General features: G+C 42.0%; 1 protein-coding gene across 1 annotated transcript in view; it reads right to left on the bottom strand.

Moving 5' to 3' along the window:
• Positions 1 to 25,100, bottom strand: part of C2CD2L (C2CD2 like) — a 121,238-nt gene that overhangs the window by 62,512 nt on the left and 33,626 nt on the right. The window contains exons 3-6 of the mRNA XM_069224821.1: positions 15,875 to 15,994; positions 10,931 to 11,041; positions 5,918 to 6,031; positions 5,289 to 5,403 (exon numbers count right to left, since the gene is read on the bottom strand). Of these exons, the coding sequence (XP_069080922.1) occupies positions 5,289 to 5,403; positions 5,918 to 6,031; positions 10,931 to 11,041; positions 15,875 to 15,994 (460 nt within the window). The remainder of the gene's footprint in view (positions 1 to 5,288; positions 5,404 to 5,917; positions 6,032 to 10,930; positions 11,042 to 15,874; positions 15,995 to 25,100) is intronic.

Raw genomic sequence — 25,100 nt, 5'->3', positions numbered from 1 at the left:
TCAGCAACTGGTCCCTTTACCAGACTTGGCGGGTTCCTTGCCAGCTGGGTGCAGGGAGTGAAACCTTCACTCAGAGGGAGGTTCTTGGCGATTTTCAGAGGGCTGGAGGATCTCTGGGGTTTTATAGAATCTTTCAGATTTCCTGGCAACACTTTGGCGGCGATGGTTGACTGCTAGGAAGAGCAGGCAGGGTTTGGCACCTTTTTCTTTGTGCAGCAGGACTTCAGTTCTCATGTCTTGCGTCTTCTTATATCCTGGTCGTCTTGGGTCCATCGAATCTGAGGTCAAGGTCTAGGGATGCCCTCTAAATATTGCATTTAGGGGGCAATAAGGGGAGTACCTGGTAGTGGCCAATGGGCCACCTACCTTAGGGTGGCTAAACCCACTAAGTGATCACTTCTTGTGGGAAGGGGTCACATCCCTAACCCTGATTGGCTATTTTCCTACCATCCAAGATTAAGGAAAATGCAATGGAGTGGTCACCTTGACCTGTGACACACGAGGGGTGGTGCAGGTAGGGGATGGCCACTCCTCCTATCCTTGCTAGGTTTCCTTTTGGTTTTCCCACTTAAATTGGGGGTAAAACCGATCAGTAGCCATCAGCTGCTAGCAGCAGAGGCCAGGGGCAGATTTCAAAGGCGGCAAAGCCTTTGAAGCTGACCGCTGGTGCAGGGTGCCTGCCTGGGGGAGGAGGTGTAACACTTCCACCTAGGAAAAGCTTTGTGTTCTGGCTCCTCAGAGCACAGGTTCTCATCCCAGAAGTCCAGAATCGTGTCTGATGGTGGCAGGCTGGTTAGGGCCAGTCAGCAACCAGGCCAGGGCGGTAAGGTTTTGCAGGGTGCACCACTGAGGTGCCCTCTCAGTACAGTTTTTAATAAATCAAACACTGGCATAAATGTAGGTTTATTATTTTGAGTTGTTTGATACCAAACAACCCAGGGTTCAGAGAGGCCATCATGTAGCTGGGGAACTTGTAACGACCAGTGCCCGACTTGCATTGGCTACAGCTTCCCTGTACACTTACTATGTCTAAGAGTTATCAAAGACACAGTAGGGGAATATTTGACATGCACACATATGCCCTTACATCCATTATAGTGCACCCTGCCTTAGGGCTGCAAGGCCTGCAAGAGAGATGACTTACTTATACTGCATGCAGTGTTAGTGAACATGGCACTCTTGGCGAGTGCCAGGTCGAGTTTTCAACTTTGGATACACCTTGGCATGCATTTGCAATGATAGACTGCACAAGGCTGGTATGTGGCCTCTCAGAGTGGCACAATTGGTGCTGCAGCTCTGGGGGCCCTCTTCAGTACCCATGCCCTAGGTACCGGGAGTACCATATACTAGGGACTTATAAAGGTGGCTGAAGTGCCAAGCATAGTATAGTTCTGGGAAAGAAATCTGGCCCTGGGAACCTGTTTATCAAGAGCCCATGGCACTTACAGTTTGAAACCATATCAACTTCTAGGCATAAAGTGGGGAGGCTAACCATGTCAAAATAGGCTCTTCTTCACACTAGTGAAGTTCATAAGTAGTACTTCTCTACTCTACAGTAACTATGCAGCATGGTCTCCACTTATCTGAATGAATCTTTTGCCTGCATGTTTAAGTATCACATACATGATTTTGTTATCATATGGGCATACCAGTTTCTATTGCGCCACTATCATTTTCAAATGATATTACTCTAAGTAGCTCCTTGGGCTGGTCTCTGCATAATCAGCTGACAAGTATTGCTCATGAATCACAAATAACTCTACTGGGAGTGACTTTCCTCCCCTCTCACTATCATCTGTATCATGTTGATTTATAAAGCCAGGTCCTGAGACCTTTTCATCAGTCCTGACTTCCTGCATCAAGAGTTCTTTTGCCAGTGACTACTCCATTATATTCTTTCCCAGGACGCCACCTCAGGTCCCCAGGATGCAGCCAATGGATAGCTATTCACTTCCTAACCAAGTGCCAAGCTCCAAAGTGCAACGTATACTGGACCCTCACATTCTTAGGTTTTGGTATAATCCTCAGTAGGAACTGCTTTACAGATTTATCCAGTCATGTTTGTTACTGTCTTCAATCTAGCTAATAGGTTGTCAAAGTGTGGGGAAGCCCCCCTGTGGGGGTAGGGAGGGTGCGCACACCACCCTGCCATTTCACCTTCCAATGTTGCTGCAAATTTTGCCGGCATAAATGTGCAAAATACTTTTACTTTGCTGCTACCTTTTGCCTTGTGGTTGCAGAGTTTCACATCAGGTAGCTGCCCTTTGCCATGCTGTTGAAGCCTTCCCCTTGAAGGTTACCGTGGTTTGTAACCTAACCACTACTGACTTTCACTGCAAGTATTTTAAATGGGCTGCATTTCCGAAGATTCCATTCACTGTCAGGTAAGCGAGAAGAACATTTTTTCTTTTTTTTTATATAAAGTATTTGTCCTTTCCTTGTTGTCTCACTACTAGTGGGAACGTAGAATGTTTTGACAATGAGAGGATATGGCATTACTGCCAGAGCGGCTAACTTTCCTTCTAAAGAAGCACGGTCGAGTCCTGGCATCTGATCAACATCCTGTAATCCTTGGGCAAAGCACTTGATTTACTCGGGACTTAGGGACAGAGACTTTTTAAGTAATGGCAAAGTGCTCTGTGGCCCAGGGCCCCAGCATTTCAGGGGGCCCCTTGATATACCCAGCTCAGTTCTGAAGACAGTCTACTCCTGATGACCTTGAATAATCCTTAAACAGATTGTTTTAAATAGCACTTTCCTTTAATTTATGTTTAATGTGGGTGATGTGTGAGTGTCTATTACAGACATTTTGTAGACAAATGTGTTTATGTTTCATGCAATATACATAAAAAGGTTTCAATTAGATGAAAACAGCACCTCACATGAGAAACAGGAGTGTGACAGATATTATTTGCAGTAATATTAGTGAGCTGTTGCTTTGTTGCAATATTGAAAACATACATTACATTTATGAATATGAGATGTAAACACATTTAGAATTTAGACCAGTGACCTCGCCACAGACGGCATGAAACAGCTGATACTGGATAAGAAATAAAAAATCTGTTTCAAACAGGAGCCCCAAAATACATTTGGCCCAGGGCCCTCAAAATCCTTAAGATGTTCCTGCTTAGGGAAAATGAATTTGACCGTGATTAACGTCACTGCCTGATATAACAAATATTATGAAATATGCCATCACTTCTTCCGTAGGGCAGATATACATGCTTTACTGTGCAGCTATTTGTTAATCTATGGAAGGTGATTTTCTTTATAAGACAATTATGTTTAATGTGGAATGACTAGATGTTAGAGAAGAAGAGTAAATATCTGCTTGAATCATTTCTATCATGTATGTGTCTGAGGTAGGTGTCCCCGAGGCCTTCCTGGCAAATTGTGGATAGCCTCCTACTGGTGACACCTGGTCACTCTCCACACAATCACAGATTTTCCACTTATGTCAGAAAGCATGCTGTGCTGGACTTCTTTCCCTGGTATCTTGTCTGAGGAAAGGTACTAGCATAACAACTAGAGCTGCCAACTTTGGAGCTGGAGAACCAGGTTCAGGTCTCACCGTCAGCATAACATCCTGTGATTCTGGGCAAATCACTTAATCTCCCTGTGCTGACAAAAAATGAATGGGTACTTGTGTACTGTAAAAGGTGCTCCTAAAAGTGCTCCACTACCTTTGGATTGTGTTTAAGCTATATAAAACTGCAAAAAAATATTTAAAAAATTGTGAGCATTCAGGTTTCTTTGCTGTTGTCTCTATGAAACAGACACATTACAAACTTGTTTAGTAAAAACTTGCTGCAAGTCTGGCCCTTCGGGTCACCACCCTCTGCTGTTTCTTTTGTTCAATAATCATACTGATCCAGTTGCCTAAATATAATTTATGAGTCTGCAACTATCTGTTACATGTCTGTCTGACAGATATAGTTAGTGTTTTTATTGTTCCAAACCAAATTTAGTGTTTTGTGTGGAAAATAAAGCATGATTGTAATTTTTTGTGCAAACTTTTTCTTGGAAACATTTCATTTGAACTTTGCAATACGCATCTGTCACTACTTAGCCACAGGTACTGCAAAAACTTCAGTTTACTAAGCACTCTTTCTTTGTTTCATATTATTTTCTACATACGACCTGGACTCTGCAGATGGGAATGGCTGTTGTTGATGCAGGGCACCAGTTTTCAGCATTTTTTGTTTTCGGGTGGTGGGAGGGGTGGGGGCGCGGTGGTGTGTCGGGGGCGAAGAGGGTCTAGACGTCTACAAAAGTTTACATGGGGGGGGGGGGGCCTCAGCCTAAAAAAGTTTGAAGAACTCTGATCTAGCTCTTAACTACCCCTAATAGTCAATTAATTTCACACAAGACCAAGGCACCTACTAAAGAGTGGCCATACGTTCTTCACATCTTGGGCATGCAGAAGACTTATTTTGGTATATCTTATTTAAATTCACAGGAATTAAATAACTATGATATAGGTAACAAAGTACATGTACTTAAAATGTGCATTGCTTAGCACCTCTTGTACTTTGGCACAAGAAGTCTTCCGTTCAGTGTCACTTAGTAGTACGTCTAATTCTGCATCCCATACGTGTGGCTACCAATGAATTTTCCCCATGTATCTTGTTTTAGGGCTTTATAAATGTGGGAGATTATTTTACAACACTGTCCAGTTCCAGCAATGGTGTCAGGGTGGCATATGTGGCCAGTGCACCTGGGAACTCTGACCAGGTCTCTGTGGACTCCCTTGCCAACTTCACATGGTGCAGGAACTGTCCTTGTTTAAAACCAAATACCTCCTCTACCTCCATAAAAAGGATAAACTCATCTCTTGGGTAAAGATCTACGAGTGTACAACAGCTTTCCAGCTCTCTAGTTTACTCTGGGTATATTCTTACTTATGTTTTTGAACAACTGTAACCACCATATCTCCAATGATTAGAAAAAGGGTGGCGTCTAAAAATCCTCTTGAGCACCAATTCCCATTCAGAAGCTGTCTGAGGCACTGCATGAGGACAGTGTTTAGATAGATAACCCCGCTCATTAGAAGTACTTCCAAAGATTCCCTCCCCACTGGCCAGCAAATGCCTACTTCCACACACCATTTTGCAGCATGTTGTAAATGTGTAGCTATATAATATACCTCCAGATTCGCCTTATCTACTTGAAGGAAAACAGAATTTGCTTCAATAATTCAAGACACGTCTGATGTTTGCAATTTGTGAGTGATACCAGAGTCCTCAATCTAAAGAGAACGTGCTAAGCTCTGGTCTGGCACTCACCTCTCTTCTCTGCAAGGGTCAAGTTCTGGACGCGCAGCTGTCGAAGAAGCAGTCTAGTTGCTCCAGGAGTCAAGCTTGTTGACTGAGAGCCTTGTTGAATTTGGGCACTGGAAGTCTATTAGCAAAAGAAATACAAAAAGGTATCCAGGCTAAATCAGAGGTATAAAAGTCATAACCTGACTCTTAGTGGGTCCCAAAAAACACTATTTCTGGACATCAGGGGCCCAATCACTGTACCCAAATGCTGCAAAAGTGCACCAACACACACCTACAATGTATGAGACTACAGCCTAACAATAACACATATTTGCTGAATTTCCAAGTGACAGCTCAAAGTGAACTCTACCCTCTCCACGCAAGCTGTGAGATAGCCACAGAAGAAACATTTAGATAACAGTAATAGCCATTTATGTCAAAACTAAAAGATTGTAATACGAAGTGTGATATAAAAATTGAGTGTTAATCATATGTTGGGTGAAAGCCCCTTGTACCAGTTAACAGAATAAAGAGCGGCTATTAATTTCCTAGTTGGAAATTAAAGTCTGGCCTGCGGCTATTTCTTTTTTTTGGAATTGATTAACCTAAAATGGGTTAGAGGATAAAAGAAATGTATAGAGACACTAACGTACCATACTACTGCCACAGGCTTTGAGGTTCACCATCATTGCTGGCTGCGTTCCAATCAGAATGTCCCTGATCAAGTCCTGGATGGTGGAGAGATCAGCCTTGCCATCGTTGTTTTGCTTCAAGGAAACAAAATGGCCAGTCAGTGAGAAGGAAGACACTGCATAAAGTGGGAAAATCTAAAATCAGGATCTCAAGTAAGAGAGCAAAAGCAAAACGGGTACTTAGTTTCCAGTAGACGAAAAGTTGCAGACATTACTTGAGATGGTCTCATATATTTCCAATTTAATAAATCACTGTCTTACACTTGTGGGCATTGGGTGCAGGGCTGTGGGCAGAAGGGGGCTGAACACCGCACCTGTCCAGAGTTCAGGTACTGTGCCCACCCCATCTACGCAAACTAACTATAACTTGCCACCCAGTCAAACATTGCTTAGGATCACACATATTATATCACTCATGGCATGTTAGATGACATCATTGATATCATCACTGGTGACATCCCAAATGACATCATCCATGATACTGCTATTCACATTACTCCGTAAGCCCTTACATTATTTGAAAAGGCACATGTGGATGCACCGAAAGGAAATATGGTACGCTATAGAGGCAAGTGAGATTGTACATGCTGAAAGTTATATGGTGTGCCATTTACAAACCAGCAAAGTTTGGAGCGTAAGTAGGACTCCATGAAGAACAAGGTAAAGGCCAAGAGTACCTGATATGAGTTGCACAGTCATGTTTTAAAGTATGTTGTGACTTGAACAAAAAGTCTGTGGAAAAATTTCTGGGAGAAAAGCCAAAGCTTCTGTTGTCAATATATTATCCACCAGTGGAAGTCTGGGCATGTACCCATACAAGTAGTTGTAATGCAGTGATATAGACACATTGTATGTAACAAAGACATTTATAACCTGGATGTTTATTTCCAGAATGTCACTGAAGATTCTGAGGCATTGCAGATTTTTGAAGAATGTAGGGGATAGAGGAGAGAACCTTAGAGGTGGTTTAAGTAACACTGGGGTTATATGAATGCCTCTAAGGATGTATGTCATTATGCTCATGAATGTCGATAGTATATTTTACCAAGTGATGGCGGGTAGTCCATAATGCCTGGCAGAAGGTGTCTTACCAATGTCAAATACATACCTCTCAACCTCTTGAATTAAAATTGTGTGTCATGTGAAGTAAAAGGGTTCCCTGATTAGGTAACTCGAGTATCAACTCTTTTTTTTGGAGGGTGTTCAAGGTTTGAAAAGGTGGTGACCCTATTAAAGTCTATAGCAACATTGTGTTTGTAAGGTGAGTGAATATCAGTAAAAAGAGGGTAACATCCACCAAATGTGAGTGACTTGTGAAACATGCTAGGTGACCATCATGTGGGCAAAGGTCATGAACGTTATCACTTGATTGGTGATAGAAAATTGGGCACATGTGTAAATTGTTGAAATACTTTAAGTCCACACACCCTTTAGGAAGCTTTCACAGCGATTAGATGATGAAACCACTGAAATCCTCAATTTTATTTGAGATGACTTTGCGTCTTAGATTTACCCTTCACATTATGAAAAAGATGACAATGAATGTACTATTATTTATTTATTTGACCATTCATTGTTAATTCATTATGTTGTGCTTTTAGGTGTTGTTACTTAGAGGAATAAATAATGTGAGGTTATAAGCACTGTTTGGTGTTGGAGTTGTTGTGCGAGTCAGCGACTGGGGTCCTAATCATAACCTGCGAATTTCATTGTTTTTTTTTTACATTTGTAACCAGAACTACATTTTAACTGTGGTTTTTCAGCGATTTTTTTAACATACAGCAAGGTTTTTAAATCCAAAGCTAAACATAATTTTACTTCAGCTTTTAGTTGTTCCAGTACATTTCAGGGTTTTGATTATACACTATATCCAATTTCTATCAAAGTATACCCTACCCCCTCCACATGGTTTCAGCCGTTCACAGTTGGTTTGGCCTCGGGCATATGGCTGGCCATGTATTTGTTTGTTGCATTTTTTAAGGGTTTGTGACCTGCAAACTCCTGTCACCTTGTTGGCCACACCGCAAAAACCTAGTCAGAGAGTCAGTGAATCCCACAACAAAAATAACTTTTATCTAATTTAACATGAGTGGGGTGGACTCTTTGGGATGAGCACCACTTGAGCTATAGGGTCAAGGAATGCACCACTTGGACAACCATTAGGAAATAAAATTATCATGAAATTGGTTAAACATCAGCTCGACCTTTCATTCCATTATTCAGTGTAAAAATGGAATTGTGTTTTTTTAATTGTAACTAGTCCTGAAAACCTACTACACTGCCAGGATGAACAAAAGCTAAAACCTATCATTGACACAGTGACTATAAATAGACAACAGAAGACAAATCAGGGCGGCACTAATAATGATGCCAATACCAACCCAGGTCAAACCACATCTGCATCATTTTGATTCTTCCATGCTTAATAACTTCAAAATCTGAACTTTGTTACTTTTATTTATCTATGTGAAAATCTTAAGCATGCTCCCGATTTGTCCATCCATGGCCACAGGCCAGTAATATGATGTTTTAGGAGGATAACCCTAGTGCCTGGCTGGCAAAATGACCTGTCCCAAACAGAACGCTGGAAACAATTTACATGGAAGAAAAACAACTGAATAAGGCCAATCATCTATTCTCCAAGCAAAGTTTATTCATATGGCATACTGCTTCCTTTACTGACCATTCCAAAGTAGACTCTAAGTTGTGCTAACAATTTAAGAATAGCCAGCACACATTTTGCAAATCAAAACATTCAACTGTTGCTTTATCAGACCAAAGACAACAATCATGTTAAAAAACAAAATAAATCTCTATTAATTTGGGCTGATTCCTTTTATTGTGAAGGGGTTTTGAAGGGACAGTTATCACACAAAAATAAGACTATAGCCAATGGAGACTCTCTATAGTTGAATATTAGATGAGTATTGTGAATGTTAGACACAATGAATTTCAGTTAAACTAGCCAAGTTCATAATGACGGCCTTAGACTTTATCTTTCTTCGTTTATTTTGTAGAGGCCATGTTAGAACAACCAACATTAACCAAAACGTCTTGTCCCATAACCCTTAAGGAACATGAAGGTGAAAGTCCATCCAATGGGGATCCAACATGTGTCCTTTTTCTATATCAGTCCCCTCTTCCTCTCCTTTTTATTAGCAGCTCGCAGCCTTGGTGAAGATAGGTATCAGGACGCCAGCCCCTTAGCCTTTGCTGCTTTATACTTGTGCAGATTTTGACTGCTTAACCTTTTTCTCCACAGCTAAAGCAATCTCCTTCTTTGCATCACTAGCTGCGGGAAAGCTTGCTGCTCCTATTGCGGCCGCTTTAGCATACTATTGTGGTAAGGTTTTCCCTCATGGTGGGGCACGCAAGGGTCCTCCTGCCGCTAGAATGTGCATGCCCCTTAAACAGACGTGCCAGGATAAACTCCTGGATGTATCTGGCCCCTTAACTAAAATTCTGGACATGGCGGATGATGCAAAATCTTCTGGAGCTTTGATTTCTCCAGAGGTTCTGTCCGGTTGGGGCCAGCGTGCCATAATATTTAGGCAACGCCAACTGCACCATCTCTACTGAGAAGCACAGATCCCTTCTCATAAAAAAGTACCCCAAGCTGGAGGATCTAGAAACCTTAGAGGCCAGACAGGTGGTGCAGGAAGGTCTTTTTGGCGACCCCTTCATCAAGAAGCTTAGGAATTTTGTATCCACATTCAATTCGCTGGACAAAGACTAGTCCTCGATTGGAAGGATCTTCAACCCTCGGGTTTTCATTGGGGCCGGTTGCAGCCATGCCCATTCTTTTGCCTATGGAACAGGCCAGCCCTCGCAGAGGGGCCAATGGCAGGACCACTCTCGCTCTGGGAATTTCTACCCAACCAGAGGACGTCAACTACGGAAAGGTTCTTGCAACAGCGCCTGAGGTGGAATCCCTTTCACCAATTTCCACAGTGAGTCTGACTCTCTCTTCACAAAAAATGTTTGAGGGGACATTTGGCGCAATTTATAGATACATGGAGGGATCTTACTTCAGATGCCTGGGTTTGTCGCAAGGATCAGAGACTTCCAAGCAAGATTAATATCTTCCAAGTTCGGCTTTTGTCGCAGGAAGAAAGAGGGAGCGAAAGAGGGGACTGATACGGATAAGAACACTTGCTCAACCGAAAGTGTGTGAAGACAGGCAAACATACAATTCAAAGACTCTGTAGTGCAGCAGAACTGTCTTTAAACATTACAGTAGGGAGATGGTCTAGTCTAAATCGAGCATATTGTGTATGGTCACTTTGCAAAGAAGGGAGTCAGAACTTTACAAGGTCTGTTGTCCAGTGTTAAAAATGGCACAAAGTAAATGTTTTCACCCTATCTTCATCTCTGCCAAAATCTGCACAGCTAAAGATGGTTTATTAAACATTAACTCTCATACAAACACAATGGATTATTATCGTTTATTTAACTTTTGAAAAGTTTTTTGAACATAAGTTTAAGGACTTCTTTGTTACTCAAATGTTTTAAATGTTCAAATATGTAAATGCATTTAATTATATGTTTTGACCCCATTTTGAGGATTTCAATTAATCAATAAAATTGAACTGGATTGATAATACTTTCAAAAGAGTAGTCCTACACCATGTATATCTCACCTTAAATGGCCCCGATTGAGTCCCACAGTATAGAGTTTGCACACTGTCCTCTCTACAAGCCTGCCCCGCTGAGATAGTCCTCCATCTGTTTGCCCACCAGACTACTTCCATCCAATTACAGCCAACCCTGCTGTGCCCATTGCTTCCATCCCCTCCCCGCCAACCCAGCTGTGTCCACTGCTTCTTCACCACCCGAAGCACAGTTTCTGTTCACTTCCAACTTTACCAGGGCTCCGTCTGCCGACTGTCCCACTGCACTGTCATTGTTACTAGTGTAAGTTGATCCTCCTCCACCACAATAAGTCTACCCCCACAGAAGGCCACTCCCACTCACCTCGCGAATCTGTAGCCTTGGAACTATGGACAAGGTGAGGTCTGGCCGGTCATAGAAGTTCCAGGTCACTAGCAGACCTTCATTCAGTGCTTCTTCCAGGCAGATCTCCAACTAGGAATGAGGAGAGTCAATACAGAAGGAGTGCAGTAGTAGCTTTTGTCCTTTACACTCCACCTCAATGCAAACAATGAACACACAATGATATGGGCATGCTCATGTAAAGTGAAACACTCAAAATAACTTTGAAAAGCCCCTTATACCGTTCTTTCTTGCACTAATGCTTAAGAGTGGTTAACAGGTTTTCTATTGGTGAAGTGTGTTTGGTGAAATTAGATTATTCAAATTATGGTATTATTCCTATGCCTCTGCTTATGTGATTCCCATGTTTGCCCTTGAAACTCCACATTTCAATTTCAACTTCAAAAGACAAGGACTGGTAAAGAAGCACATTTGTAAGTATGCAGTTGGTTGCAGGAGAAGAGCACGCAGTTCCCTTGGTACAAAGCTTGTTTTCACTCTGTTTTCAACCTGACCATGTACAGTGTGAGGTTAGAAATAATAACGAAATTGTAAGCATGGACACGAGCAACAAAGATGGGCAAGGTGGCGATCAGTACCTAACTATTTATCTAACCTTTAATCACATGAAGAGATGATCACAAGAGAAGTGATGTGCAAACTCAGACAGCAGGTGGTCAACCAAGGACTCATGCCCCTAGCATACGAGACCTCTCCCTAAACAGTGACAATAATTTTTTTTTTTTTTCCTTTCTAATGACTGACTAGGGTTTGTGAGACAGATATCAGCATATTATGAATGAATGAGATTTAACTTGTTGAGTAAAAAATTCAGTAGTATTGCATCCACGCTTTGTCTCGCTGAGGGCTGGTCACAATCCACTAGTAGATACATAATGAGTGCCTGTATCTGTGCCATTTAGTGTATGTGTAGGAAGCTGGCTATCTACGTAGTGTATCAAATGTAGGGGTACACTATGCAGATAACAAAGGTGACCCTTATTGGTTTACAGTGGTACAGTAATAATCCCAAAAGCTCTCTTCTGTGGTAATGTGGACAAGCAGTTAGGCTTATCAAAGGGTAGTGTAAGCATGTGTTGAGCACACAAGGTCAATAAATGAGGCACACACTCAAGAATAACGCTAGACCGATGTTTAGAAAAATTGTGACTTTTTTATATAATGTTTTAACACTAGGGCATGGATACTCACAAACCTTTTCCCAGGGGCCAAAATGTTTGGTCTGTGATGTGCCCGAGGGCAGCATCGATGCCAGCGGAATGGAGATTGGGCGAGAGGGTTGGGAGTATTGGCAGTTAAATATCAGTAGGCGAAGGATATACATCTAGTGGTTAAATTGAGCAATATAAAACCAGAAAACCTTGGATTAATGTTGGCTTCCCCAATTTTCCCACTTGTTTGAACCTAGGCAATTGCTTAGTTTCACTTCCCCTCCTTTTTCTTTATTATCACATATGAGTTCATCGAAATCAGGGTCTGCACCGTACAAAGTTGCTCCTGTGTTTAATTTAATAAACTATAATGTTGTTCATGTATAATAGGAACCCAGGCCACTCAAAAAGTGCACATAACATCTGACTTGCTTGTTTAATTTCCTATTGGCGTATTTGTCAAGGTAGGGGTAAAAAGGAATGATTCAAAATTAATGTTTGAAAACTATCATATTTAAATGGATACTTCTCATTGCACTGATACAATAAATTATTCTTAGGTGAAATGGACTGCATGATAACTTAACACACTTTTTGAATTTTGAAGTGACTTATATTTTTACACTTTAGCTGCAAGATGTCTTTAAAAATGAACGTGCTTCTAAAGTGAAGCTGAGGACTCCCTGGTTACATCCTTTACTTAACACCGGTTAACATTAAAATAAATGATTGCCTCTCTATTTATGATCTTTATTACATAGTTAGAGCTGAATCGAGTGAACAACCCTGTACTCCTGTTGCCCAGGGGGCCGCATGTAAAGGTCAATGGGGCCGCATGTACTAGGGTGTTATAGAGGTACAAGAGTGTGTGCCAATTGTGCACGTTTTACATTGTTTAAGGGAAAGAGCACTTGCACTGGGAACCTGTGTGGCAGGGGCCCAGTGCACCTCAAATGAAAAACCTCAGTACCACTAAACAAAAAGTGAGGGTGAGCAAAAGATGGGGGTGGCCGTGCCAAAAGGGGCACTTTCCTACAGGATGCAACACTATTATACTGTCTACATTGGACCAGTGGCTGATATACTGGTTATGCCTACAAGGGTAATGCGGTAGATATAACAACATTGCACAAATCTGGGCCATGCCACCAATGATACAACAGTATTATCTACATCTAGCTAAATGGCCAGTGTAATAGTATTGTCTGCATCGGACAATGTGCCTGATACAACAGTATTGTACCATCAGGCTATATGGCTAATACAACATCCTTATTTAGTTCACTGCATGAGGCCACTACAACAGTAGTGTCTATATCGAGCCTACACAGCAGTACTCTATTTCTGGACCGCAAAGCTAATACAAGAGTATTGTCTACATATGGACCATGTAGGTGATACAACAATACAGGGAGTGCAGAATTATTAGGCAAATGAGTATTTTGACCACATCATCCTCTTTATGCATGTTGTCTTACTCCAAGCTGTATAGGCTCGAAAGCCTACTACCAATTAAGCATATTAGGTGATGTGCATCTCTGTAATGAGAAGGGGTGTGGTCTAATGACATCAACACCCTATATCAGGTGTGCATAATTATTAGGCAACTTCCTTTCCTTTGGCAAAATGGGTCAAAAGAAGGACTTGACAGGCTCAGAAAAGTCAAAAATAGTGAGATATCTTGCAGAGGGATGCAGCACTCTTGAAATTGCAAAGCTTCTGAAGCGTGATCATGGAACAATCAAGCGTTTCATTCAAAATAGTCAACAGGGTCGCAAGAAGCGTGTGGAAAAACCAAGGCGCAAAATAACTGCCCATGAACTGAGAAAAGTCAAGCGTGCAGCTGCCACGATGCCACTTGCCACCAGTTTGGCCATATTTCAGAGCTGCAACATCACTGGAGTGCCCAAAAGCACAAGGTGTGCAATACTCAGAGACATGGCCAAGGTAAGAAAGGCTGAAAGACGACCACCACTGAACAAGACACACAAGCTGAAACGTCAAGACTGGGCCAAGAAATATCTCAAGACTGATTTTTCTAAGGTTTTATGGACTGATGAAATGAGAGTGAGTCTTGATGGGCCAGATGGATGGGCCCGTTGCTGGATTGGTAAAGGGCAGAGAGCTCCAGTCCGACTCAGACGCCAGCAAGGTGGAGGTGGAGTACTGGTTTGGGCTGGTATCATCAAAGATGAGCTTGTGGGGCCTTTTCGGGTTGAGGATGGAGTCAAGCTCAACTCCCAGTCCTACTGCCAGTTCCTGGAAGACACCTTCTTCAAGCAGTGGTACAGGAAGAAGTCTGCATCCTTCAAGATAAACATGATTTTCATGCAGGACAATGCTCCATCACACGCGTCCAAGTACTCCACAGCGTGGCTGGCAAGAAAGGGTATAAAAGAAGGAAATCTAATGACATGGCCTCCTTGTTCACCTGATCTGAACCCCATTGAGAACCTGTGGTCCATCATCAAATGTGAGATTTACAAGGAGGGAAAACAGTACACCTCTCTGAACAGTGTCTGGGAGGCTGTGGTTGCTGCTGCACGCAATGTTGATGGTGAACAGATCAAAACACTGACAGAATCCATGGATGGCAGGCTTTTGAGTGTCCTTGCAAAGAAAGGTGGCTATATTGGTCACTGATTTGTTTTTGTTTTGTTTTTGAATGTCAGAAATGTATATTTGTGAATGTTGAGATGTTATATTGGTTTCACTGGTAATGATAAATAATTGAAATGGGTATATATTTTTTTTTGTTAAGTTGCCTAATAATTATGCACAGTGATAGTCACCTGCACACAAAGATATCCCCCTAACATAGCTAACACTAAAAACAAACTAAAAACTACTTCCAAAAATATTCAGTTTTGATATTAATGAGTTTTTTGGGTTCATTGAGAACATGGTTGTTGTTCAATAATAAAATTAATTCTCAAAAATACAACTTGCCTAATAATTCTGCACTCCCTGTATTGTATATCTCAAATTATGAAGCCTCTCCAACACTTTGTCCACTTCTGGCATGTGGGTGAAACTAGACTATTGTATACTTTGTGCCATGCAGCCCATCCAGCACTATTGTCTGCCTCTGGCCAATATTAGCAATTCAACAATATAGTCTCCTCAGGTAGGGCAATCAACAAGCAGTATTGCCTACATATGGGATTTAAATATTCCCGTCATGTAGCTGACAAAATTGTAGCATCCAACGTTTTGCTCTTCTGAGGCGCAGTCAGAGCCCACAAGATTGATAAAGCAGAAACATCAATAGTATATTTCAGCTTGATTCCTTTGTTTGGAATCGCTAAGCTGGAACACCCTTGTCTGTAAGATTCAGAGGTTTCTCTTACTTGACTCATTTTCTACAATGAAGAGCATCACATCTGTAGTTCCTACTATGTGCTGGCAAAGTAAGTGCCATCTAAGCTTCCCTCCAGAATTCTGGCAGACCTGCCACCACGTTAAGGTGTGCATTTGTTGGGTGAAACACTGTACATTGCATTGAGCAGCAACCTATTAGTGTACAGGGTATTCTTTTATATGGCACACTGGGCAATCCTTAGCTGGCATCATTTCAGTGCACTGACCTCACTATGCTTTCACAAGATCAGGTTATATTCGTGAAGCAGATAAAATCGTTTTATATCTGATCCTCAAAGACCTTTATCGCTACATCTCAGTACCACACAGAATAATTTTCATCTGCATCCCACAACCCACCCATGCTTCACCCTGCCATTATGCAAGTCATTACCTGAGTTTGCAAGAGAGTAAGTGTGACTTGATATGTATCCATGGAAACAGCAGCTGGTGACTGCTGTGTGACTGACACGAGGAATGTCACGGCTTCAGCAATAATCTCGCAGCGTAGGACCTGCAGCAGAGGAGAATGAACGCATATATATAATTTACATCGCTAAGCATCCCTACATCACCTCCCAACCTGCTGGTAAGATATGTCAGCAAGAAGGAAAAAATGCACTAGCATTAAAAAAAAAGAAAACGCCCAAATGGCAAAATTTTGCAGAAAAGGAGATGATGATGAAAGTAACCAGAGTTGTACAATATCTGTGCAACACCTCCACCAAGAAACATTCCACACTGGAGGAAAGAATTAACCAAAACGCGTTCAAAATGTTCCACAATAAAAGAGGAAAAAAAGTACCCAACACCTTTAAGCACTCTCATACCACCAACAACAAACATTCCACACCAAGCAAAGAAAAACGTAGTTAACACCTTAGGATCCCTCCAGAGCAACTTCCTCACAGAACATTGCACAGCAGAGGACGATAAAAGTGTCCAAAACCTTACAGTGCCCATACAACACCACTAATGAGATAAATTCTACACAAACGGAGGAGAGTTTGAAAGAAACCAACATTTAACATTGCCTGTCCAACACTACCACACCGCAAGAGAAAAGGAAAGTAACCAGTTTAAAACACCACCCTTTCAACACCCACACTCAAAAAATACCGGAGGAGAGATGTAGTATCCTTTAGCAACCATACAGACCCTTACCACAAACCTTCCACATCAATGGGGGGTGGAAGTAACCAGGAACAGAGGCAGGGATGTGGAATTACTATCGCCCAGGACATACTGTTTAGGGTAAAGGGTAACAAGTTTTCATGTTTATTTTGTTCTTGGGGCAAGTAGGCCCAACCCCCTGCAGCACAAACCCTTTGGTTGCCAGTTTACAGGGAAGGGAACTGCCTGCAGTTGAGGTCTTATGTGTGTTCTTATGTTAATGCCGTCGAACTTGTATTTATGGGTCATTAATGAAAAGCCTTCAGTATTATGGTGTGCGCTGTAAATAAACATTTTAAGGTCACACTGCAATACTGACAGTGCTTCCAGTAAAAAAAAAAAAAAAAAAGGAAGAAGAGCGTACACACGTGTTTGAAATGTTTAACAATATGAGGCTAAACATATTGCTCCCAGAATGCTCTCTGATTAGATGCAAACATTGGCAAAAGCTTGTAAGCAAAAGTGATGATTTTTTGCTTTCAAAATAAAATGTTCAGAAAAAATGCAAGTAGGAAAAAAACATTTTGCTACTATGAACTTTTAGGTGCTATTTCTTTGCAGCATCATTTAGTAAAATGCTAGTATTTCCCAAAAATATTCCTAATGGAAAAGAAGTGTAACCATTTTAAACAAGATTATGGGGGGGTGAAAATGAACAAGCAATGACAAAGCCAACCGATTCAACATTTTTTGTGAGTCTTTTGGTTTCGTCAATGTCTGTTTTGTTTTTACATGGCTTTTGTAAAACTATATTGTTGTGGGAGCTGCTAGGCCCTCACCATTGTAACAAACACTGGCAAAACGAAAAACAAGTTTTTGGTCTCTAAAAGCACACATTGCCACCAGTGGTGTAACAAAGGCCCCTGCAGCCCCCTTCAGGGGGCCCCCTCATCATAGCACCTGCCCTGAGTAAGTCTGGTAGCAGGGGCCTCCATGTTATTTGCAGGGGGCCCCTTCCAGTTTTTTTATGCCACTGATTGCCATAGTAGTTCCTGGCACTGAACAAAACTACTTTGTGTGCTAATATGCTCCTTGTGGAAGAGCTGAATGCAATCACTCACAGCCAGCCATAGACAGAGAAATAGAAGTGTAATAAAAACAAAATGTCTTTGTTAACCCCAGCCCTAAATAGGGACCCTATTTTCAAAGAAATTAACTAATGTGCACCCATGGTATGTATCTTTGAATTAGTGGCTTTCATGAATTCACAAGAACTTACAGAAGTATACCAGGAAATCGTACTCCTAGAAAATATTTGTGAACTGTATTTTAGCACGAGCAAATATGCATGTGTAGATTTTGCTCATGTGAAAATCTATTGAGCGTTTACAAGTTTACTTTCCCTCCAACCACTTTTTTCCTAATCCTGAAAGAACGTCCACTTCTGGCATTGTCAGGAGTAAATGTCCAACCTTTCTAAATATGGGAACAGATTAGAGAGCTGCTGAAAATCATAAAACTTGCAAGTTAGTAGGTTTGCAGACTCATAGGCATTCCAGCCCTGGAACTGTTGCTCACTGCTTTCTCCAATCCCAGTATGTAGATCTGCAGAAAGGTGGCAAAATAAGGAAATCGATATAGTAGGAATTGAAATTGCAAGTATTTAAGCACTACTATAGTAGTAGCCCTGGCATTTCAGAGCTCTTACATAATGAGATTGCTGCCATAATTTGTCGCTGCACTACATGGCGCCAAAGGGGCCATTAGATATTTTCACAGGACAAGTAGATTTAAGAAGCAACCTGTCCAATTGACAAGTAGATATTTTATTAAATTCCACACACCTGCAGTGCCATGTTCAGGATTTTTTGAGCGCAGGGCAAGATACATTTGGAGTGCTCTGCTTGGAACAACTTTTAATGTATAAACATATTTTCAACTCATTTAAGCTCTCATGATGACAAAAATACTGAAATACAAGCAAAACGGGGCAATCAAAACAGTTAAAACTAACCATAAACTGCCTGGCATCTACCAGCCAAGCAAAACCCAAAGAAGACTTGAACAACTGTTAATAAAGCCATTCTTTCTTTTTTCAATTGGATCTAGTTATTTTGTCTCGCACCAGTAACTTAATTGAATTCAGTATCTAAATAGCCCATTCTTCCCATGGTAGAAGAAAGGTGAAGGTGATTGAGGGATAATTAGTGGACCTGTGAAAAATATTAAAAGAAGACATTTGCACATTGCAGCTGAATTATAAATTTAATTACCCGGTATTCACAATTACAAATATTTCTCCTTAACAACTTTCACCATTCCATCCAAAGTATCTTCCTCTGCCTTATCCCTTCACTCCTTTTTCTGTGTACACTTCTCGCAAGACAGTAACCTCTGGCTTTATTGATTAAGAGAAATGGAAGGGTGTGAGAGAAAGGAGGAGGATATTGAGGTAAAATGAATGCTGAAAAAGCTTAAATAGAGATAAGGCAGAGAGATGAGGTAGAGAAATAGATGGGATGGGGGAGATGTAAGGGAAGGAGAGAAAGGTGAGGTACTTAGAAAGGCGGAGAGAGAGGTAGAAAGAGGAAGAGGTAGAAAGAGAAAGAGATGCAGCTAATGGTAAGAGCGAGGTAGAGAGCTAGAGAGAGTTGGAGATTGGTAGAAGGAACTGTAGAAAGGCAATGGGTGTACACTGAGAAATGGGGTACATGAGGTAGCAATGAAGAGGTAGGTAAAGACAAAGTTGAAGTCGTAAATGACATGTGCAGTGTGCTAGGGTAGAGAGCTGTGCACTGAAAAAAGTGAGGAACACAGATGAGATAAAGTGAGGGCAAAGGCAGGTACACATAGATGCTGGAATACATTACAAGAAAGGGACGCGGTAAAATGGTGAGCTGAAGTAAGAAGAGTGAAAGAGATATGTTATTTGTATTGTAATGGCAAGGGTTAGAGTTGGGCATGCCAAGTATGCACGGCTGTCAACTATAAGAACAAAATACACTGGCTCCTGGATGTGATTAAAATCCTCATGCTCTGTTTTTAATCACTGTACACCCCAATAATTAGGTTAGTCTCATATTCAAGTCAACAATCAAGTCAGCATGCTTGTAATTCACAATACTGTTTGATTACTTTTAACCTAAGCATCTTAAAACGCTAACACTTTAAACACCACAGTTCAAAATAATAATTCCATCGATCAGATCTATTCTACTGATCCTATGTCTTGCAAATCCAAAAAAATGAGGGTATGTATATAAAGTCTCATGATGCACTGCTACATATTACCTATTACTTCCCAACCCACCTGCCCTTCATTGTATATTGCTTCACATGCCACAGCTACCCTCCAATACCATGCACTCACCACCATATGTATTTGCCCAGACTAAACGCTAAACTGACCTCTGAATATATTTATATCAACTACAAATTACGTTAAAGCCTACCGCTACTTTTCAAGCACTCGGCCTATCTGAAAGATCACCAATCATTCTGAAGACTCAAACCCCACACAACACTTCAAAGCCATCACTCAGACTTAGATTAACCCCCAACAACTCTGCCACATTAGCAATTTTGACGCCAACCATGTCAACTTTGTTCACTTACCACAAATCAACTGCAAAGGCAGGAAATCAGAATTATCCTGTTGGACCTGGCCCTTTTACAGGGTCATTCCCCAAACGTTTTGGCTTTTCCTTCTTATTTTTCTGACCATTTTGGTTGACGTTATGACTCTGGGCACTTTACCACTGTTAATCAGTGCTAAAGTGCATATGCCTTCCCTTGTAAACTTGGTATGATTGGCTTACACCAAATTGGCATATTTAATTTACCTAAAAGCCCCTTGTAAAGTGGTATCTCTATACCCGGGCTTGTAAATTAAATGCTACTAGTGGGCCTGCAATGCTGCTTGCGCCACCCACTGGAGTAGCCTTTCAAACCTGTCTCAGGCCTGCTAGCACAGGACCTGTGTGTGCACCTTTCTGTCACAGGGACCTAGCATCTAAATTTACTTGCCAGGCCCAGAACTCCCTTTTACTACATGTAAGTCACCCCTAAGGTAGGCCCTAGCTAGCCATATGGGCAGGGTGCTGTGTATGTAGAAGGGAGGACATGAGTCTGCTTGCACGGCCTGTCCTGGAAGTGACACACAGCCTACTTGGTTTCTCACTGTTGTGAGTGCTGCCTTCTCATAGGATTGTATTGGAAATGCCTTGTTTATGTGTAGGGGGTATTGTCTGATTTATGAGAGGTAGCGTAGGTATGTTTAGTATGGTTGTAATGGTAATGAGAAATGCTGCTAACTGGTGTGTGTGGATTTTTTTATTATCATTACAGAAATGCCATTTCTAGAAAGTGAGCATTTCTCTGTGCTTATGACTCTGGTGTTTTGCACCTTGACTCCAATCCACGTCTTGGAAGAGTGACAGTTGGGCTTTGTACATAATTTTCAGACAGCCTATACGTAGGGAGGGTGGAGGTGTCACAGAGGTGCATCTAAATACTGAATAGTCTTCCTGGGCTGAGAGAAGGGAGAGACGGGCACACCTGCATTTGTAAAGGCTGTGCCCTGGCCTCACACAATAGGGTATTTACCCCCAACTGATGTTTGGAACCTGTGATGGAGGAGAGAGGGGGCACTCCCAGAACCAATTGTAACTGGTTGGAACCTCCTCTCCCCTCTCTTTGTGAAACACACTGTAAACGGAGTATAAGTACAGGGGGTTTTCCCCACAATTTAGACATTCTTGGGACTCCAGAGACTCTTCTGGAACTGGACACAGGACCCACCTTGGACTGCTGCTGCTGTGCTGACCTGTGACCTGCCTGGTCACTAGGAGGAACTGCCACCATCTACATCCCTTGTGCTGGCCTGTTGTTGGGCCTGCTAGCCCTGTACTTCCCTCCCCTCTTCTGTCTCCAGGGGCAGGGTGCTATGGCCCATGATCCCTAAAACCATCCAAAAATACGTGGAGTGCAGTCTCTTCATATTTATAGCGCTTGGAAAGCGCTTCTCTGGCCCCCCCTGCGCATCTAAGTGCAATTGCCATAAAGGATATTCACTGCCGCAACCTAGGCTCATTTTAGTTGCCCCCAGCACTCGTAAGCGCTTTTCTGATCTCACTGCCGCAGCCAGGCTTTGCGAAATAAAAAGATGAGCGAGCGGACTCCTATGGTGCCCAAAGGGTGAAGCGCGCTCTAAGGATCGCACCCGGGGCACAAGCAGTCACCTACTTTGGTGCCTGCACACCGCCACGGCCCTGGCGGGCTGAGTGGGAGCAGAGGACGTCGGGCGTGGAAGGGAGCCTCATCGGAGGCTCCCACCAGAGTCCCTTGCTTCTGCTGCTGACGACGGGCAGACTGGAAGAAAGCCTCATCGGAGGCTCCCCCTGCCCCATCGGAGCCCCAGGAGGATGCGGACTGGATGGAAACCTCACTTGAGGCTCCCCCCCCGCCCAGTGCAGTCCTCCCGTTTTGGTTGTGTGCCCCCACGCGAAGCGAGTGGACCCCACTGTGGCCCACTTGTTCTTTTGGGTTCATTGTTTCATTGTTGTGACCCCCCACCCCCTTTCTTGGAGGTCCATTGAAGCCCTGGGGGGTAGAGATCGCAGGCCCTAAGAGAGGCCCGTTATAAAACCAGATGGGGTGTGTGGAGCCCCTCCCTCCCCCATCATCGAAGTGGCCCCCAGAGGAACGCACGGAGCGCCGGGACCCCATTTCGTTCTTCCTGGCACTGGAGGTGCCTTCTTCATCCTAAAACAGGTACTTTTTCAAAGATATAACATCATTCTTATGTTCCTATTATGGATTGACTGGAATTGTTATGCTATCCTGTTTTTATGGTGTGACCTATATAGGCTGATGTTCCTTTTATGGGCATGACATGCCACTATGTGTTTTATGACTTGCCATAGGTTTTTATGATGCTCTTTTTATAGGCATTTATTATATATCCATTACAAGTTCATTTCTTTGATGTAATTCTTGACTACTGCTTATGTTGCAGAACCCTGAGTACCTGTGTGTTCTAATGTGCCTACTGCTTATTTTTGCAGAGTATTAGTAACCTGTGTAACATTCTGACAACTGCTAATGTAGCAGGATATTACTGACATGTAATGTTGGTCTAATTATGTTTTGTGCAATACAGTTTATTTTTTACACAGCTCAGTGTTGTGTTCACTTTGTGGAGTATATATTGCATCACGTATGTGGCATGTGCTGTGCAAATGCTTTACACATTGCCTCCAGGTTATACCTGACTGCTCGAGCCAAGCTACCAAGGGAGTGAGCAGGGATTATCTTGAACATGCAACTCCCTTGCCCTGACTAGAGTGTGTGGGTTCTGCCTGGCTTAGGTGCATACCCTAGCCAACCAGAAACCCAATTTCTAACATATACTAACAAAATCCAAATACCTCCCTCCTCTTATGCAGCTATCTATTCTTCTTGCTGGGCTGTTCACTCCAATTCAGCTATCAACCCTTTCAAAACATATACACTATATTGCCCAAAAGTCACCATGTGTTCCTTCTTTGGAGACTTCAACAAAGTCATTGACTAATTTGAGCCATCCTTTCTCTTCAATGCATTTAATGATTTCAATTTAAATCTTGGTGCATATTCAACTACAGAATACATTGTTCTCCCAACCACAGACGGATCATTTGTGACTTAAATCTCACTCCTCCCACACAGAAACATGGAAATGCTCATGAAGTCATACTCATTTTATAACAAGCCAACCTTCTCTCATCCTCATATTGATCCCCTTTCTGGCCGTGGCCTAACACATATTATGGTCAGTATTCTCCTCCCCATCACAAAAAAACACATTCTTGTGACTCTAGTCCTGCTCCCCTGAATGCAATACACAGCAACCTCTGCACCACATGCTTTTTATCACTTCAACAGACCCCATATGAGCCCACAAACTACTAAACCTTTGAGTCTTCCTCTCAGGTTCTCTTTTTGCTTAACTTTTTTATTTAATCAATCACTCCCTGCTGCGGTCAATGTTTCAGATCTACTCTTGCATTATCAAAGGTAAAGAACTCTTGCAACTATCACCTATCATTTGTTCTCCTATCCCCAGATCTCTGCAGCTCATTACTCCCACATTACTCTACTCTCTCCAAAGTAATGGCATCATGGGCTCTGCCCAACAATGGTTCTACTTATACCTGCCAGGTTTGTTTTTTCAGTAGCTTGGGAATCCAAGATAACTCCTCCACCCTCCCCACCAGCTTGTATCTCACTAGTATCAGTCTTTGATAATCTTCTGTTTTTCCATGGTAACATTTCTCCTAGTTTGACTGAGTATGATACACAGGTGCACCTCTCCTTTCCTAATTTTGCCACATACCTCTGATAATGTATCTATAGACTGCCATCATCTTTTATTAGTGGCCCTAAGTCATTCTTTAATCTCTCCTGCTGAACTTTTCCAAAACACAGGTTCTCTATTTTACCTTTTCCGCGCCATCCACCTCTCCACCTACTTCTATCCACATCTCTCTTGACATATTAACTTTTTCCTCATGTCCTAGAACTAGGAAAATAAGTTATCTCTTCAATGACCATTAAATTGTCTGCTACTACAATTGACACTGCAGCATGACATTAGAGACTAAACATCTGCAGAATGTATACGTATTTACCTTGTAAAATATCTACATGTTCACCGTTCCATACATCTAAACCAATAATTAATACACCTATACTTAGTAAAGTATGATACAGTATAGCCTGTCTGTAGTTCTCATCTATATTCCTTCTTACCATTGGACAAATGTTTTAAATTTGCTACAAAGGCACTATTCTCCTTTCCTAATTTTGCCACATACCTATAACAATGTATCTATAAACTGCCATCGTCTTTTATCAGTGTCACTAGATGGTTCTTTAATCTCTCATGCTGAACTCTTCCAAAAGATGGATTTTCTATTTTACCTTTTCAGCTCCATCCATCTCTCCACCTACTTCTATCCACATGTCTCTTGACATATGAACTTTTTACTAGTGTCCTAGAAATAGGAGTACCAGTTATCAATTCAATGCCTAGGGAATCTTCTTCTACTACAATTGGCACTGCGGCATGGCATTAGGACTAACCCTATGCAGAATGTCTACTTGCAGCCCATGTAAAATATCCACATGTCTCTCATTCCATACAACTAAAGCAATAAAACCAATAATTAATACACATATACTTAGTAAACTAGGATACAGTATAGCCTGTCTGTAGGTCTCCTCCCTTTTCCTTCTCAACACTGGACAAAGTTCTTAAATTTGCTACAAGGGCCCTATTCTACCATCCAAGTATACACACACCACAGCCATTCAACATTAAACAAACTGGCAGTCTGTAAAAAAGACAGTAATCTACAAATTAGTTAAAGTTAAAGTGGTCTATAGAATATCCTCTACACTGCTTGCTGACATTCTGGCCTGTTACATCCACATCAACAACCTACAATGTGCTAACTAAAAACTCC

This window comes from Pleurodeles waltl, chromosome 3_1, assembly GCF_031143425.1.
Source record: "Pleurodeles waltl isolate 20211129_DDA chromosome 3_1, aPleWal1.hap1.20221129, whole genome shotgun sequence".
Classification (NCBI taxonomy): Eukaryota; Metazoa; Chordata; class Amphibia; order Caudata; family Salamandridae; genus Pleurodeles; species Pleurodeles waltl.
This window is presented reverse-complemented; position numbering and strand designations above follow the sequence as displayed.